Source organism: Aquarana catesbeiana, linkage group LG09, assembly GCF_042186555.1.
Source record: "Aquarana catesbeiana isolate 2022-GZ linkage group LG09, ASM4218655v1, whole genome shotgun sequence".
Taxonomy (NCBI): Eukaryota; Metazoa; Chordata; class Amphibia; order Anura; family Ranidae; genus Aquarana; species Aquarana catesbeiana.
This window is the reverse complement of record NC_133332.1, coordinates 201,406,572-201,423,426: the sequence shown is the minus strand read 5'-3', so window position 1 is coordinate 201,423,426 and position 16,855 is coordinate 201,406,572. Positions and strand designations below refer to the sequence as shown.

General features: G+C 41.7%; 1 protein-coding gene across 1 annotated transcript in view; it reads left to right on the top strand.

Moving 5' to 3' along the window:
• The window catches only part of CNTRL (centriolin), a 185,198-nt gene that overhangs the window by 81,183 nt on the left and 87,160 nt on the right, over nucleotides 1-16,855 (top strand). The window contains exons 13-17 of the mRNA XM_073599547.1: nucleotides 611-831; nucleotides 2,380-2,556; nucleotides 2,635-2,769; nucleotides 4,701-4,846; nucleotides 10,140-10,347. Coding sequence (XP_073455648.1) covers nucleotides 611-831; nucleotides 2,380-2,556; nucleotides 2,635-2,769; nucleotides 4,701-4,846; nucleotides 10,140-10,347 — 887 coding nt within the window. The remainder of the gene's footprint in view (nucleotides 1-610; nucleotides 832-2,379; nucleotides 2,557-2,634; nucleotides 2,770-4,700; nucleotides 4,847-10,139; nucleotides 10,348-16,855) is intronic.

Sequence of the window (16,855 nt, the reverse complement as noted above, 5' to 3'; positions counted from 1 at the left end):
GTCTGCAGTCTCTGACCGTCTCCTGTACTATGTCTGCAGTCTCTGACCGTCTCCTGTACTATGTCTGCAGTCTCTGACTGTCTCTTGTATCATGTCTGCAGTCTCTGACCATCTCCTGTACTATGTCTGGGGGCTCTTTCTAACAGACTCTCTAACAGAAGCCCTCTCTGTGTGCATCAGAGAGACTCCCCTTCAGGTCTCATTAGTGTACGCTCTTCCTGTATTTGTTTTATTGTTAAAAGATCATGGGAGGATCCTAGGGTAACAAAGACTTCTTAGGGGAGCATCTCTGTGTTTGAGTCGTTGCCATAGAAACATATATGTAAAGGGGAGGAGTTTCTAAGATGACCACGCCCAGGCGTCCCAGGCATCTGTGACCCCAGGATTGGCCCTGGTGGCAACACACTCTGTGCAATGTCAGATTTGTTTCATGTGTTACAAGGTCACATAGTGCCCGAACATTCAAGGGAGACAACCAATGCAGAGTATCACTTGTTGCTCTTAGTCAGAGTTCTACCATATGAAGACAAAAAAGGCTCATCTAAAATTTTGGTTTTGTAGATTATAGTAGTACAGTAAAGTTTTTAAATGATCTGTCTATTGTACGCAGGCCAAATAGCAGCAAATGAGGTCTTGAAGCGAGATCTTGAAGGGATCATCTCTGGATTACAGGAGTACCTGGAGAGTGTGAAGGGTCAGGCTAAGCAAGCCCATGATGAGTGTCGAGAGCTACAGTCTGAGCGGGAAACCCTGCTGCAGAGACTGGAAGAGCTGGAGGAAGAGCGGGAGAGGCTCCAGGCAGCGGTAGAGGACACAGAAGATATGAAGAAGGTACATCATGTATCATAATGTATTTTTTTTTTCCATTAATTGGGGTTTGAGGGTACAAGACCAGGTGCACTATGAGTGTTTCAAAATTTTTTCTGTTTTTACTCATCCCAAGTTACTAAACTCAATTTTTTTGTTTCTATAAAAATAACAAACATGTTATATTTACCTGCTCTGTGCAGTGGTATTGCTCAGAGCGGCCCTGATCCTCCTCTCCTTGGGTCCCCGGTGGCGAACTTGGCTTCTCTTCTGCGGGACTACCATAACCAGCTACTGGCTATGGGGAGAGGTGGCCCACGCACTCCTGAGCTGTGTGTCTACATAGTCACGCTCCATAGACTCACACAACGGGGACTTAGGCCCGCCCCCCCACTTCCTCTGACAGCAGCAAGAGCCGATGGCTCCTGATGCTGCTCGAATGCAGTGTAAAGAGGAAGTAAGGGGAGAAAGGATGCAGCCGTGCACAGCGCTGATCTCTTCTCCCCTTTATTCCCCTTCACACAGGGAAGGGGGTGGGGGGGCAGCACAGAGACACTGAAAACTTTTTTTTACCTTAAGCAATGCATTAAGGTAAAAAACGTTTTTAGGTTTAGTAACACTTTAACTTAATTTCCTCCTTTGTCTCCTCTCTATTGAATAGCTGTACCCATTGAAAAATGTTAAAATTTTGCTTGTTGCTAGAGGGAAACTGTAACCGTGAGACCGCAAAATTCCAGTGATTACATGGATACATTTTGGTGGAAAGTTTTTGTACGCACAGCTGCAACAATGGAATGACTCTGCTCACACAGCTTAGAATGCTGCATTACTTACAGTACAACGATTTAGCAAGCTCAGTACATACTATGGAATAGACTCCATGTTTTACCAAAAGGGCCAAAAAAAAGCATTGTATCACTCCTAAGGCACCGATCCTGCTGTTTTTCTTTTATGTAGGTATCAAAGGTTCACCCCCACCCCCCACACCCCCCCACCCACACCCACACCCCCACCCAAATGTAGTATCGCAAAATGAGACTTGCTGGATTTATTCTAACTTGTCCATCCAAAAGAAAATACCCCGTCTTTCATTCAGCCAAAGATATTTTTTAGCCTTCTTAGCAGCTGTCTGACCCAGGGGGGTGTTCAACTTTCTAAAGATCACTCATTATTGTCCCTAGCGACCAGTCAGATTGTCCTTTTGACTTGAGAGAAAAATGACAGTTGGTTGCTGTGGGCAACTGGGCAATGATAAATAAACTGTATTTTATAAAAGCTTTCACCATCTTGTTTTGCATATAGCTAGATATAAATAAAACAACTGTGTGTCTGTCTCGTAACTCTTCAGGCAATCCTTCTTGGGGAAACAGTTGGCTGGGTTGAGTTTAACTTGCTGACTTCTATTGTTTGCCCCCAGGATGAGTTGGTTATGGAAAGATCTTTTACCTGACTGCCACCTTATGTCCATAGGCACCTTCATTCTTTACCTTACAGGTTCTGCATTGGTTCCATCATAGTTTAGTGCTGACCCTATTCTTGCCATTGAATGAGGCCTAGCTTTTGTGATTCTAGGAAATCGAGGAGTTGGAACAAAGTCTGCAAGAACAACAGGAGTTGAACGAATCTCTCTGCCAGGCCCAGGGCGACCTTAGTGCTTATAAAACCCAGATGGAGGAGAAGCTCAGATCACGAGAAGCAGACATCGGACAACTGAAGCAGGAGCTAGAGAGGCAAAAGCTGCAAGGACATGTAAGCTGTCACATGACTGAGCTGATGATGGTTTATAAAGTGGAGGAAATGCCAATCCTGTGTGTGATATTTTTACAGGTTGAGAGTTCTGCGCTGAAAGTTGAGATGGAGAGAGACAGGCATGAACTAGAGAATGCGCTGACTAAGGCTCACATGTTGGAGGAGAGGGACAAAGACAACAAACGGCTTTCGTATCAGCTTCAGCAGCTGCAGGTGGGTCATGTGGTTGCAGTGTGCACAAATGGGACAGTATACATTGACAAAAACATAGTCCTTAGGTGCATGTAGTTTGTATGACCACAGTAACTGCAGTGTTATGAAAGCAATACAAAACCCTGAACTTTTCACCAATGTTTTACATTGAAGAGGATCAGTAATATTAAAGGAGCACTGTTATGAGAGAAAAGTCCATTTGAACTTCCAGTTTAAATCCTTAAGATGCATTACAGGTGCATCAAAACAAAAGGTGTACAAAGTCTTAGTTATTTTTTTTTTTATTTTAAGCATTCGCCATTTAAAAAAGCTTTTTCCCCCTGCCTGCAGCTGTGGAGTGGGACCCTGGCACTATATTAAAGGAGTGTTCTTTCTGCAGACACACCCTGCTGTTTCAGCTCTATAGCCTTGCAATCGTTTAAGTTCATGCTGCAAGCTGAATGGAGAGCTCCAGCTCTCACTCAGCAATGGGGCATGTTGGACTGTCGGACTCCAGCAGAGACCACAGCTCCCCATGGAAAGCAACTATCCCACTCTGCAGCTGGCTGGCTGGCAGGGGACAGACTTTTTATTTTTTTTTTATTTTGCTGCTGTGGCTGCTTTCTATAGAAAGCTAATTGTAAGACTTTGAACTCTGTTTGGATACACTTGAATTGTATTTAGCTGCTTTAAACAGAGGGGTCAGTTGAGTTTTAATGGAGACTGCCATTACTGAGCTTTCCATTTGTAACACAGCCGGGCATCTAGCATTTTCAGAAGGAAGTCTACACTGACAGCCTCCATGCTTTGTGGCATTGTCATTTTAATCTCTTAATTTGTCTGTTCCTGTAATGTACTCCTTCTTGCTGTTGGTTGTCTGTGCTGTACAGATGACAGATTTTATAGATGTACATGCAGTGAAGCAAGCTTGTTATACTCACTGTGGAACCTATGGGTTAATCCTCTGCATTGTGTATAAAGGCTGTTTGATCCTACCTTTTCTGTTCCTCCCCTTCTTCTACCATCCCCAATCTATCTGCAGATAGACCAGAGGCTAGGGGACAAACTGCACATGTTCATTTTGGTGTGTATTGCTAGAGTTTGTTTTTTTTTCTTGGGAGAGTGCATGTGATCAGCACAGGGCCAATAAGCACTGTCCATACAGAGGGTCAGGGGTCCTGCAGCCTCATAGTGCAGTCAGAGGAGAATGAAAACACCTCCTACAAGCTTTAACCAGGCACTGATATAATTCACAAGACTGCTCTAACTGCTGATGAGAAAAAGTATTTAGAAGTTTATATTTACCAAAACTATTGCATTTCCATGTTCTGTGTACCGTGGGAGACCAGGTATAGCATATGTAGGGTCCTGGATTTAGTAACACTTTCATGTGGATGAATGTTATATATATTGCTCATAAACAGTGATCTTTTGCAGCAGCCACTTCTGCTTGCTGGATATGATCCCCAAAATGACCCCAGACTCTCCTCACCCCCTATACCCCATTTGTCTTTCTGTAGGTACATTCCTCTCAAACCTGAACATAAATTAATAAATTAATACAATATTATGAATTTACTTTAAAACAGAATTGGCCTCATGGATTAGAGCGTCCTTGATAGTTCACTTTTTAAATATGCTCTCCAATCACATTGAAAGTAAAGAAATTACAGATGGATAAAGTCTAATGTCAGTGGTTGCTCTGAGGCAACACAGACATCACTTATTAAAGACACTCGTGAGCCAAGTGCGCTTTGTTTAGTTGGGTTGAATTATCGGTAGGTCCATTTTTTAAAGACTGCAAAAAAAAAAGTGTGGGTTATACAGTGAAAGTATCCTTGGATGTTGAGGACTGCACCAATGTATTCTTTTGCTCCTGGTATTATTCATGCCTTCAGGTGTAACAATAGGGTGTTTTCATTCACTATTTCCCTGTCATCTTTCCCCTATAGAGAGAAAATGAATCGCTGAAGAAGCAGCTGAAGAAAGCACAGGGTGAGCTGAATGACGCCCTGCAGAACATGGTACATCCTGAACAGATCACTACCCGGGTGTCAGAACTAAAGAGAAAGCTGCAGACTGGAGTGGGAGAAGTCAGGTAAGTTACTTGGCATTGTGACAACAACCCTATTATAACATAAAATGTCTGGCTTTGAATTGATAGTTTTTTTTTGTTTATCAATGTTTAATACATACTGTAACATGGTTTTGCAGAGCAGTGGATTTTCCTCTCTGTAACTGAAACTCTGCACAGAGCATAGTAGAAGGGGAATGAGTCAGTGTGCTGACTTTTCCAGCCATGTATAATTTGAGTATACCTTGTCAAGGTACATTTATAATTATTCTGGTACTCAAAGGGTAAAATAAGCTCACTGCTGCTGCTGCAGCTGTGAGCTTGGCATTGGTTTTTAAATCTGTCTCCCATCTTTCAGGTAAAGGTTATCCAGGTAGTTCTAGAGCAGCCTGATCACTTTTACAGGAATCCACAGACGCTGCCCTCAGTGGTTTCCTGGCTCTAGTGCCCCTCCAGGGAACCCCTTTGTAATAGCAATAAAGGTAAATAAAAAAATGTGTGAAAAAATGAATTCAATAAAATAAATACAAATATTTTTTCAAATTTCATTTTAAAATTTAAAAGCACTCTGTATACACCAGAATGCAAACACATTTCCAAGGCATGCCAATGTATGTACATCAAATTGTGCCACATGTGAGATAACACTGTTAACGCTGGAGTAAAAGCAACAATTTTAAGACCATAATTCACATTTAAAGTAGAAGTCCACCCTAACACTAAAATCCCTGCATCTATAGACATCCACGCTTTAACACTAACCTATCTAGCCCTGTAAAGCAGAAATCCATATGCATACCTTTTTTTTTAGCCAATCGGACTTGATCCCACACTGAGCCAATGAAAAATACCTCTTTTGAAGCGATCATAGGATAATCTCATCGTTGGTACACAGCTTTCCCGAGCTGATCACGACCGCTCATCCAGGATTATCCGAATTGTCCTTGTCAAGACCCTCCAAGCTTTGCTCCCCGTTCACCTGCAAGACCTGCCACTCAACTCTGCCAAATCCTTAGACAGACCTTCCTCTGCATGAAATTGCACCCCCACTTTCAAAAAATGTGTTAGCCTTTGTAGATCTTTGGACAGCTTGCTTCTCAAACACTTGGCATCCCAGTCCTGCAACCTGAAGTTTCACTCCCTGCGCCCAACTCAGTTTCTCATCTCCAGCCTTCCTATGTTCGAGTACAGATTAGGTCTCCATCAAGCCCTCTTAGGCATGCATTTTGAATCATGGTGTCATTGCCACCATTTGTGACAGAACAGTTTCAGGGGTTTTAGTCCAAACAGTTCATTATGTTCAAACCCAAAAGGGAAATCGACCCCATCTTGTATCTCAAAGCACTGAATGTCTTCAAGGATCAAGGATGTTTACATACATGCTCCCTTATTTCCAGAGTATCTGTGATTCCAACACTTTGCCGAGGGACCCCATACTACCAATTTGCGATCCTTTCTTTCATTGTCTCATTTGCACTTTGAGTATTTACCAGGGTACTGGCTCCAGGATTGGCCCTGCTGCGCTCCCATCCACAGCCTCATTGTGCGATATATGGACAACCTCCTACTGAGGGTAGGTTTTGTCAGACAATATGTCTTTGACTGTCCAAGTGGTACATTGGTTTGGATGGATCATGAACCTACAGAAACCTTTTCTGGAACCGACTTATTGTTTGGAGTATCAATAGTCCTAGACACAGCTCGGGACAGAGAATTCCTTTCGCAGTAAAAATTTCACACTCTCTGGCCCCAGGTTTGAACTCTCTAGTCTAGGAATCATCAATCATCTGACTCTCCATTTTTTTGCATAAGAGCCCTGAGCCTGATGGCAACCACCTTCGAGGCAGTTCCATTTTCCTAGTTTAACTCCAGACCACTGAAATGCAACACTCTCTCATCATGGAACTAGTCTGGTTTCTGGACAGACCGGTAAGCTTGTCGCTGAGGACCAAGTTGTCCCTGGCTTTGTGACTCAGGAATCTGGTTCTGTGTAAATGACTCCTCCCCTCCCCCTACTTTTCCATCAAAATCAATAACACAACCATCAGTCCCTCCCCTGATACCAGGGTGCTATGTTTTAAAGTGGTTCTAAAGCCTAAACATTTTCTACCTTTTAATACATTCCTTGCATTAAGGTAAAAAAATGCTTAGGCATCGGTTTTGGGCCCCCCCCCTTTTTTTACTTAGCTAAGCCCTCATTCAATCCAACGTTTTACATGCCTGCAGCTCTTCTCTCCCCTCACCTATGTGTCTCACATGGCGTTGCTGGGTCACTGGGAGCCATTGGCTTCCACTGCTGTCAATCAAAGCCAGTGATGAGGGAGTGGGGCGCAGGGCCGAGTCCCGCTGTCTGTTTCAATGGACGCAGCAGCAGGGTCAGGAGCGAGAATGCATAAGTGCCCCCATGGGAAGTGGGAGGAGACAGGAGATCCAGTGGGGGACCTGAGAAGAGGAGGTTAGAGGTCGCTCTGTCCAATTCTATTGCACAGAGTAGGCAAGTATAGAGATGTTTTGTTATTTAAAAAAAAAATTCCTTTACAATCATTTTAATCCAGGACTCTGACCTGTCTGTTCATCCCCACACCCAAATACACTAGAAAACCGTGTTGCCTTAGCCTCCATAACATTTCCACTACATGCCCCTTATTAACCAATGACACCACCAAGCTACTAATTTCCTTGGTTATCTCTCACATCAACTATTGCCACTCCTTCCTTGTTCTCTTACCTCCACACAGGCTATCCCCCCCCCCCCCTTCAGTCTATCATAAATGCTGCTGCCAAATTTGTCCAGCTTACCAATTATGAAATGTGCTCCACTTCTCTCTGCCAATCCCTCCACGGATTCCACTCACCTAATCAACTAAGTCATGCATGCAATGTGTACAAGCAGAGAAAATCCCTGTTAAGTGCAGAGGGATTTTTGTAAGTGAACAGTGGAAATGCTCACATGTAAGGTATACCAGGTACACCGGAGATACGTTACTGCTGATAAAGTGATGCCTTAACATTTCTTGGATGGCCCCTGGCTTCTGGTTGCTGATTCCCACAGTGCAGAAAGCAATCTTTGGATGACTTTCTGGGTTCAGCAGAAAATATGACCATAGGGTGGTACTGTGGACACTCGAAGATTATACACCCTGTGCTGTGTAGTAATTACTAAATAGAGCTGGGATATATTGAAAAACGTACATTTTAGACACAAACACAAATTTATAAAATCCATAATTTTATTATCAGCTTAAAACGGCTTTTGAGAGAATTGTTTGATAGTAGACATAAATAATAAAAAAGCAGCGCCCTCCACATTAGAGAAGGATATCCCCCAACCGTGATTTATGCTGTAACTTTTCAGTAGTCATGTATGGGGGTTTGTTCCATATCTTGGCTCAACATATTTCGCGGTGAACTGCTTCTTCAGGAGCTCTTGGGTGCTCTTTAAAATATATAAAACTAAATATATACAAACATCTAAAAGGGTATTAGCATATTAACACACAAAAAAAGAAAAAAAAACATAATGTGGGTTAACCCCTGTTACTTGTACTCACTTTAATACACAAATGGATTGGGTGCACATGGGCGACACAGCAAGCCAGCAAGTCCCTGGGCGTGTGTGGGAGCATGCTAATAGGCGGCAATCATGTAATGTAACTGGCCTGAATATTATCAAATATAAAGTATTAAGTGGTGTCCAAAACAAACATGATACCTACAACCTTACTGCAAACATAGGGTTACTTATGAGAGCAAATAGACCCAATTGGTATAATCGACAAACGGCAAAAAAGTCTGAGGGGCTTACTAATTCTATGTCAGGGCTGCTGTACAACCTGAAATATATATAAAAGATAACCAAACTAAAGCACCGAGATTACCACTTAAATGTAAATCAGGGTCTGCAAATATAATAGATGCTCACCTTTTTAAGAGCACTGGTGGATTTCCCTTAACATGCTCATATTACTCGCCCCCATCGGCCGTGTTGTTTATTAATAACTAATTACATAAATTGCCTTGGCGCATCACCTCACCTACAACAAAAATTGTTATTCATAACATATTGTGATGTTTAAAGTAAACTGGGATATATCTGGTATTAGCTCACCTGGCTATGGCGTATAACGCATGAGAAAGAGGGGAAACCAGACATATGTGGCCCAAATGATTAACACCATGACAATGGGGAAACAGCAATTTCCAAACCCAATTCGGCCCATGGGCTTTGTGTTTGACACATGTGGCCTAGAGCAGTGGTTATCAACCCTGTCCTCAGGGCCAACTAACAGGCCAGGTTTTATGTATTACCTTGGGGAGATGCAGACTAGAATACTGCAATCACTGAGCAGCAAATGATATTGCCTGTGATGTATTTCAGTTATCTTGCAAACCTGGCCTGTTAGTGGGCCCTGAGGACAGGGTTGATAACCACTGGCCTATAGGATAGGACTCCTTCCTTTTCTGTTAACGGTCACTCTACCAACACCACCGGAGCCACACCAGGCCTTTTTTTGTGTTATTGAATGTTTGTATGATGTATGTTTTTTTTTTTCTATACAAATAAAAAGATTTTCGAAAAAAAAAGTGCACTCTACCAGATTAGTTAGTGCTTCAAGGGCTTTTTACCATCAGGCATCTGTTTCTCAGATTTGTAAAGTGGCAACCTGCATTAGGTTTTACCAAGTGTATGTTTAGGTCTCCTTTGATACCAGTTTTAGGTGTAAGGTGCTACAAGCTGCTCTCCCAAGTTTTGTTGAGCTCCTTTTGACAGGTTTGTTATGTGGGTCTGTTAGCGTTTGCTGTGCTCCCCTCAGTTTGACTGCTTTTGTATGTCCCATGGTTAAAGATCATAGATCTTGTGTTTGCTGTACAACAAAGTTGAATTTTTGACTTACCAGTGAACTCAGTTTCTTGGAGTACAGTACACAGCACACAGGTCCCACCCGCTGTTGTTTATGATCTTCCTGTTGCTTTGTTACAAAACTGGGCCTGGCTGGGAGTGGAAAGGTCGATATAGGGGATCTCTCCGCAGCTCCTTTTTTGTAATTGTCCAATTACATGAATGTAGCTTCCTATAACCCATTTTACTTGCAAGTAAACAGTCCCACTTTATTTTAGGGTTATTTATTTGTTTTTTATATGTATATATATATATATATATATATATATATATATATATATATATATATATATATATATATATATATATATATATATATATGCCTGGAGTTTACCTTAAAGTAGAAAAAAAATTACATATATTTCACAGCAAGTGATGCTGAAATTCACAACTGTTTATTTGTGTTTTACACTTTAGGTCTTCTGGTCCCTCAGACGTTCTTGGTCAGAATCTTGCTGAACTGCAGCGGCAGATAAAGGAGGTTCTGGGGAAGGCGGAGGAGGAGAAACGAGAAGCAGAGGAGAGACATAGAAAGTTACAGGAGGAAATAGCAGCCCTGCAGGAGAGAGCCAAAGAGGCTCCTGGAGAATATAAGAAAGCTTGCAACAAAGCTGCAGAAGCCAGGGTGAGAGAGACTTCTATTCAGTCCAGTCTTGTGAGAGATCAAAACAGAAACATTTTTTGTTAGTTTGAAATTTCTAGAAACTTGGTACGAGTGCACTGAAAAATCTGTCACGTTAGTATATAAGTGTAGTAACCCCTTGGCGCTGGTTCCCGCTGGCCCTTTAGGGACTTTAGAATGTCGGGAGGCAGGGCGAGGCTTATGGCTATGTGACCGCCGTGATTGCAATCACGACGTTCACATCATTGAAAAACTCCCAATCGCAAGCAGCAATCGGGAGGTTTCCGTTAGCCGCAGTTCACTGACGGGAGCATGCAGGACGCGCACTCGCAGCACAGCTCTATTGGTGCTATTGCACGCAAGTACACGGTCACTCTGCGCCAAGGCGATACAAAGAGATACCGTACTGCATAATTTACAACCTGCAGCTTAGTAGCCTGTCCAGGAGAGCCAAGGGTTGTATAAAGTCTGAGCCCCTATCTGCCATCAGCAGTGCTGACATGAACTAGTTTTCGGAGAAGGTGCAGATTATATAGTGTGTAGATTTATGTGTGTGTGTGTGTGTGTGTGTATATGTACAGTGGGGACGGAAAGTATTCAGACCCCCTTAAATGTTTCACTCTTTGTTATATTGCAGCCATTTGCTAAAATCATTTAAGTTCATTTTTTTTCCTCATTAATGTACACACAGCACCCCATATTGACAGAAAAAGACAGAATTGTTGACATTTTTTGCAGATTTATTAACAAAGAAAAACTGAAATATCACATGGTCTTAAGTATTCAGACCCTTTGCTCAGTTTTTAGTAGAAGCACCCTTTTGATCTAATACAGCCATGAGTCTTTTTGGGAAAGATGCAACAAGTTTTTCACACCTGGATTTGGGGATCCTCTGCCATTCCTCCTTGCAGATCCTCTCTAGTTCTGTCAGGTTGGATGGTAAACGTTGGTGGACAGCCATTTTTAGGTCTCTCCAGAGATGCTCAATTGGGTTTAAGTGAGGGCTCTGGCTGGGCTATTCAAGAACAGTCACGGAGTTGTTGTGAAGCCACTCCTTCGTTATTTTAGCTGTGTGCTTAGGGTCATTGTCTTGTTGGAAGGTAAACCTTCAGGCCAGATTGTGGACAAGGAAAAATTACTCCTGCGCTTGTGAGGGTCTGATTTGATTTTGGGAAGAGTAGTATTGTGAACTGTAACGAAGCTAGAAGAGATGGTAATGCTTGTCCCGCTGCCCAGAGAATGACCCCGGGGTGGTCAGGTAGGCTAAGTGGAGAATGATGGATGAAGGGCGCGTGATCAAGCTCACATCAAAACATAGAAAATGTATAAAATTTATTTCAGAGGAAATAAAGAGCAAATAAAAACAGTAGAATAATACCAATACTACGTATCATGCAAACAGGTGACAAAATATGAAAGACATCAAAAATTAAAAATGGGTTAAAAATATATCAAGAGCCCATGTTTAGGCAGGTATTTAGAGTTGGCTAACGCGTTTCGAGGATGACCTCTTCATCAGAGCCTGTTTGAGAACCAGGGTGCAGTCTTTAATCGCCAGTAGGCCAAAGTATGTACATCAACATGATGGCTAGTTGGACAAAGCGGCCTGAAATGGAAGATGCGATTTTCTGTGTTCCATACCAGTCCACCATCAAGCGTTCTAGGTGGAACAGAGAACAGAAGAGAAATATATATATATATATATATATATATATATATATATATATATATATGTATACACATATATATATATATATATATATATATATATATGTATATATATATATATATATATGTATATATATATATATATATATATATATATATATATATATATATATATATATATATATATATATATATACACACATGTGTACAAATTGTAGACGTGTATGCACCTGTGTGCACATGCACAGGCACACACGTATACACAGACAGTATAAAAAGGAGAACATTTGTATATGTGTGCAATTACATACATAGACAGAATATCAGCTAAAATTGCAGTATGGAGCACATGACGAGAAAATGCAACAAGAAATCAAATAAACAAAACAAAACAAAACAGGAAGCGCATGATGGGTGAATATGCATAAAACAAAAGACACAATCACACAATAAGTGAATAAAAATGGATTGATGTATGAATGTGATGGAATGGGAACTCATATGTGTACAGAGAATTGGCAAAGGAACAATATTTATCCCAATTGGATATGGCATAGTGTTTAAGGATAGTATACATGAATGGTCAAAGAGAGAAAAATATATATAAAAAATATATATATAAACATATATATATATATATATATAAAAAGATTTTTTAAGATTTTTTAAAATAAAAATAAAAATAAAAATAAAAAATGCATACATACGCATATATGTATGTATATATATGTGTATGACTCAGAAGGGTTAATTTAAGAGGTTGTTGTATTAGTTGGAAAATATATATATTGACAAAGGAAAAGCTGGTGCCTTGTCATGTAGAAAAAAATACACCTACCTATGTGATAGTATATGGTGTGTGGGTTCTCCTTTAAGTATGTAGAGACTGGTTATGGGGTGGTGTGAACCTGGTGGAGGGGGGAGGGAGAAAAGGAACATGATGTTAGAGGAGGGGGGGGGGGGAGGGGGGATCCCCCAGGGCACTGGCAGGAAATCATATTTAGGCATGTAGCTAGATAAAAAGATGGAGAAGGCTGTGTACCTGTCACTGGCTGGGTGGAGGGAAGATCTTTTGTCTTGTAGCACTCCTGGAAAGGTATTGTCCAGTAAATGGAGGATGGAGGGGGGTAGAAGTCTCACGAGAGAATGCTGCAGCCGTGTGTGTTCGCAGCAGTCACTCTGTCTTAAGTGAGGGAGAATGGCAGACGAGGATACTTACTATAAAGCCGGTTGAGGGGGCGGGCCTGAGCGTGGGCTGTAAGAGGATTGGATGACTGGGAGGTGTATGTGTGGCCAGCGGTGGAGCGCACGCCGTCAGGCGGGTGGGCGTGGTTGTGCGCTCCAAGGGCGGTCACGTGATCTGGCTCCTGTCAGCGCCTGGAGACAGAGAGAGCTCTAGGCGGAGAATGAGCCGGTCTGGTGTGTGTCGTGTGGAACGGATGGAGACACACGGACACACACACTCACACACACTCACACACAGGCGGCTCAGGTGTGCAGGGGCATCGGGAGGGGGGGATGTATATTATAATACAGATGTATTGAAAATGAAAATGAAATGAATTTATGGAATAGCAATAGATGAAATGAGAATGAAACATGAAAATGAAAATGGAAAAATAAATAAAAAGTTAAATAATTAAATAAAATTAAAGTATTTGGAATGAAAATGATAATAATAAAAAAAAAAAAAAAAAAATTAAAAGGTGATGAAAGAATGATGAAAAAATATTGAATGGAAAATGAAAGTAGAAATAAACCTATTATTATAAATGGTAATATTACAAATGAAAGTGGTAACAGCGGCAAAACCGGTAAAAATTAAGAAAAATTATATATGTGGAAAAAATGGTTATTATATATAATATAATTATTTAATTATTATTATCATCACTATCATTAGTAAATTGATGAAAAATGATGGGAATGACAAGTCGGCAGAAGGTGGGTTGGACAGAGTGGGACTGGGGGGGGGTTGTGGGAATTGCTCAAGACGGGGAATGGTGATGATGGATGCTAATGTAAATTTGGAGCTAAATGATGCCATGTATTTCCAGATCTTCATTTAGTCCATCAGGAACCATAGACCCGAGAGAAAATATCCAGAAGGATTCTTGTCTGCAGAGTTTTTTGAATCTCCTCCCAGCATCATCGTCTTTTTTGATGGTTTCGATACCAAACACTTTGAGACCTGTTGGGTTTCCATTGTGGTGCTCTCTGAAGTGCCTGGGTACTGAGTAGTTGTGGTTTTTCTTATTTTTTATGGACCGATGATGTATATTGCTGTTGATGCTGCATTTGTGCTCGCTAAACCTTGTCCTCAAGGGACGTGTTGTACGTCCGACATATAGTAGCCCGCATGGGCAAATAAGGCCGTAAATCACATAGGGGGTGCCGCAATTGATGAATTGGCCAATCTTATGGTTCCGGTCGTCTGTTCCAGTGACTTCTTTTTTTCTATGTGCCATGAAAGGGCAAGCTCCACAGTTTCTGATTCCACATTTGTAGTTACCCTTCTGGTCAAACAGGGATGTCCAACGGTCTGTAGGTGTCTTGGTTTGGTTCAGTGGTTTGCGTACTCTGCTTGGTGCTATTAGACCTCTGAGGTCTTTTGCTTTCCGGAATACAACTTCAGGTTTGGGTGGTAAGATTGAATTGAGAATGGGATCTTGCTTGAGAATGTTCCAGTTTTTCTGGATGGCTCTCTATGTCAAAGGCTTTGGTGTTGAATTGTGTGCTAAATCTGATAGAATCCTTCATTGTCTGCTTTTTCCTCTCTGTTTTTTTGAAGGTTGTTACCATGGTAGCTGTGGGGTGTTCATCATAGAGTGACCAGTATTTTAGGAAGGCTTGTTCAATCAGATGTTCTTTATATCCTTTCTCAAAAAATTTCTTTTTTAGGATGGACCCTTGTATTTCGTAGTCACTTCTTTTGGTGCAGGTTTTTTTCAACCTACAGAATTGCCCAAAAGGGATGTTGCGGATCCACTTGGGATGATGGTGGCTTTTGGCATGAAGATAAGAATTCCCTGCACTGGGTTTGAAATGGGTTTTAGATGTGATCATTCCTTCTTCGTCGATAAAGAGATCGAGGTCCAAGAAGACAAGTGATGTGTCATCAGTTACGTGGGTAAAGTTGATGCCAAAGGGATTGGAGTTGCAGTAGTCCAGAAATTTATTGAGATCTGTATGCGATCCGTTCCAGATGATCAGAATGTCATCGATGTATCTGGTGTACAGTGCAAGCTGATCCTTAAAGGGGTTGTTGGCCCAGATGGACAAGTCTTCCCATAGGCCCATGAATAGGTTCGCGTAGCTGGGAGCAAATTTTGCTCCCATAGCTGTCCCTTTTGTTTGTCGAAAGAACTCACCCACAAAAGAAAAGTAGTTGTGAGTGAGGCAGAATTTTATGGAGTCGAGGAGAAATTTAGTCTGTAGGGGGTGTGTATCGCTTTTTGATAGAAAGTACTCCACTGCTTCTAAACCGTATTTGTGTTCTATGGAGGTGTAAAGAGATGAGACGTCAAGAGAAAGCCATTTGTATTGCGGCTGCCACGAGACAGATGAGAGGATATCGAGCATATGACCAGAATCTTTAACGTAAGATGGGAGTTGTGATACTAAGTCTTGTAGGAAATGGTCTATATAGCAGGCTAGATTACTAGTTAGACTGTCAATACCAGCAATGATGGGTCTGCCTGGTGGATGTGTCTGGTTCTTGTGGATCTTGGGGATATGGTAGAAGTGGGGGGTGAGTGGGTATTGTTTGTTCAAGAAAAGGAATTCACTTTTTGTGATGACTCCGTTCTCCTTAGCTTGTTTAAGTAGAATTTCCAGAGAGATGGAGAAAGATGGTAAAGGATCGGCAGGGAGTTTCTCATAAGTCTCAGTGTCTCCGAGTAGTCTAAGAGCCTCAGCCATATAGTCGTCTCTATTTTGAATTACAAGACCACCGCCCTAATCAGCTTGTCTAATAATGATGTCTTCACGGTCTTGGAAGTTCTTAAGGGTTTCTTTGCAGACTTCGGAGTCTTTGTTCCTGATTTTAGTATATTTACCGTTGGTGTGGTCGTTCTGGCAAATCCTTTTAATTTCATCCAGCACTATCTCATAGAAGATGGGAATGTATTTTGCTTTTGCCCAGTGGGGATGAAAAGAAGACTTGGGTTGGAACTCTGTGTGTACGATCTGTTTTTCCATAAGGGCTAGGAGTTCTGGTTCTATTTCATAGTCCTCGCAAGCTCCTTGGTATAGACTCTCTAGATTTTCGAGTGCATTATCTACATACGGAGTCTTGTCAAATCTAGTACTTGTGAGTGAGGATGATGCTTCAGAGGCCGATTCCTGGAGAGCTAAGTACCTTTTCAGAGTGAGATTTCTTGTGTACCTGTTGAGGTCTACGAAGATCTCGAAGAGGTTTGGTGGATTTTTAGGGGCAAAATTAAGGCCCTTGCGTAGGACATCTAGTTCTGTGTCATCAAAGACTGAACTGGATAGGTTAAAAATTTTGATTGTGGTGTGTGTAGGAGTTATCTTTTCCCTTTTTTTGTTTTTCTGTCCTCCTCGTCGTCCTCTTCTTCTCCATCTTCTCTTTTTCTTATCATCATCTGTGGGAGTTCTAGAGGGATTTTTTGTTGTTGTTGTTGAGCTGTGGGGTTCTGACTGTCCACAGCTCTTTCTCCTAAAAAAATGCATGGTGATGTAATTTCTATCGGTTTTGGCTGAGTCGATGGGTTGGCCTCCTGTCGTCTGATGAGGTGGTCGGTGGTGGTGGCCACTGGTGGTGAATTGTGATTTGTATGCGTATTGGCAGTGGTGTTGGTGGGTGGATCTTTAGTGGGTG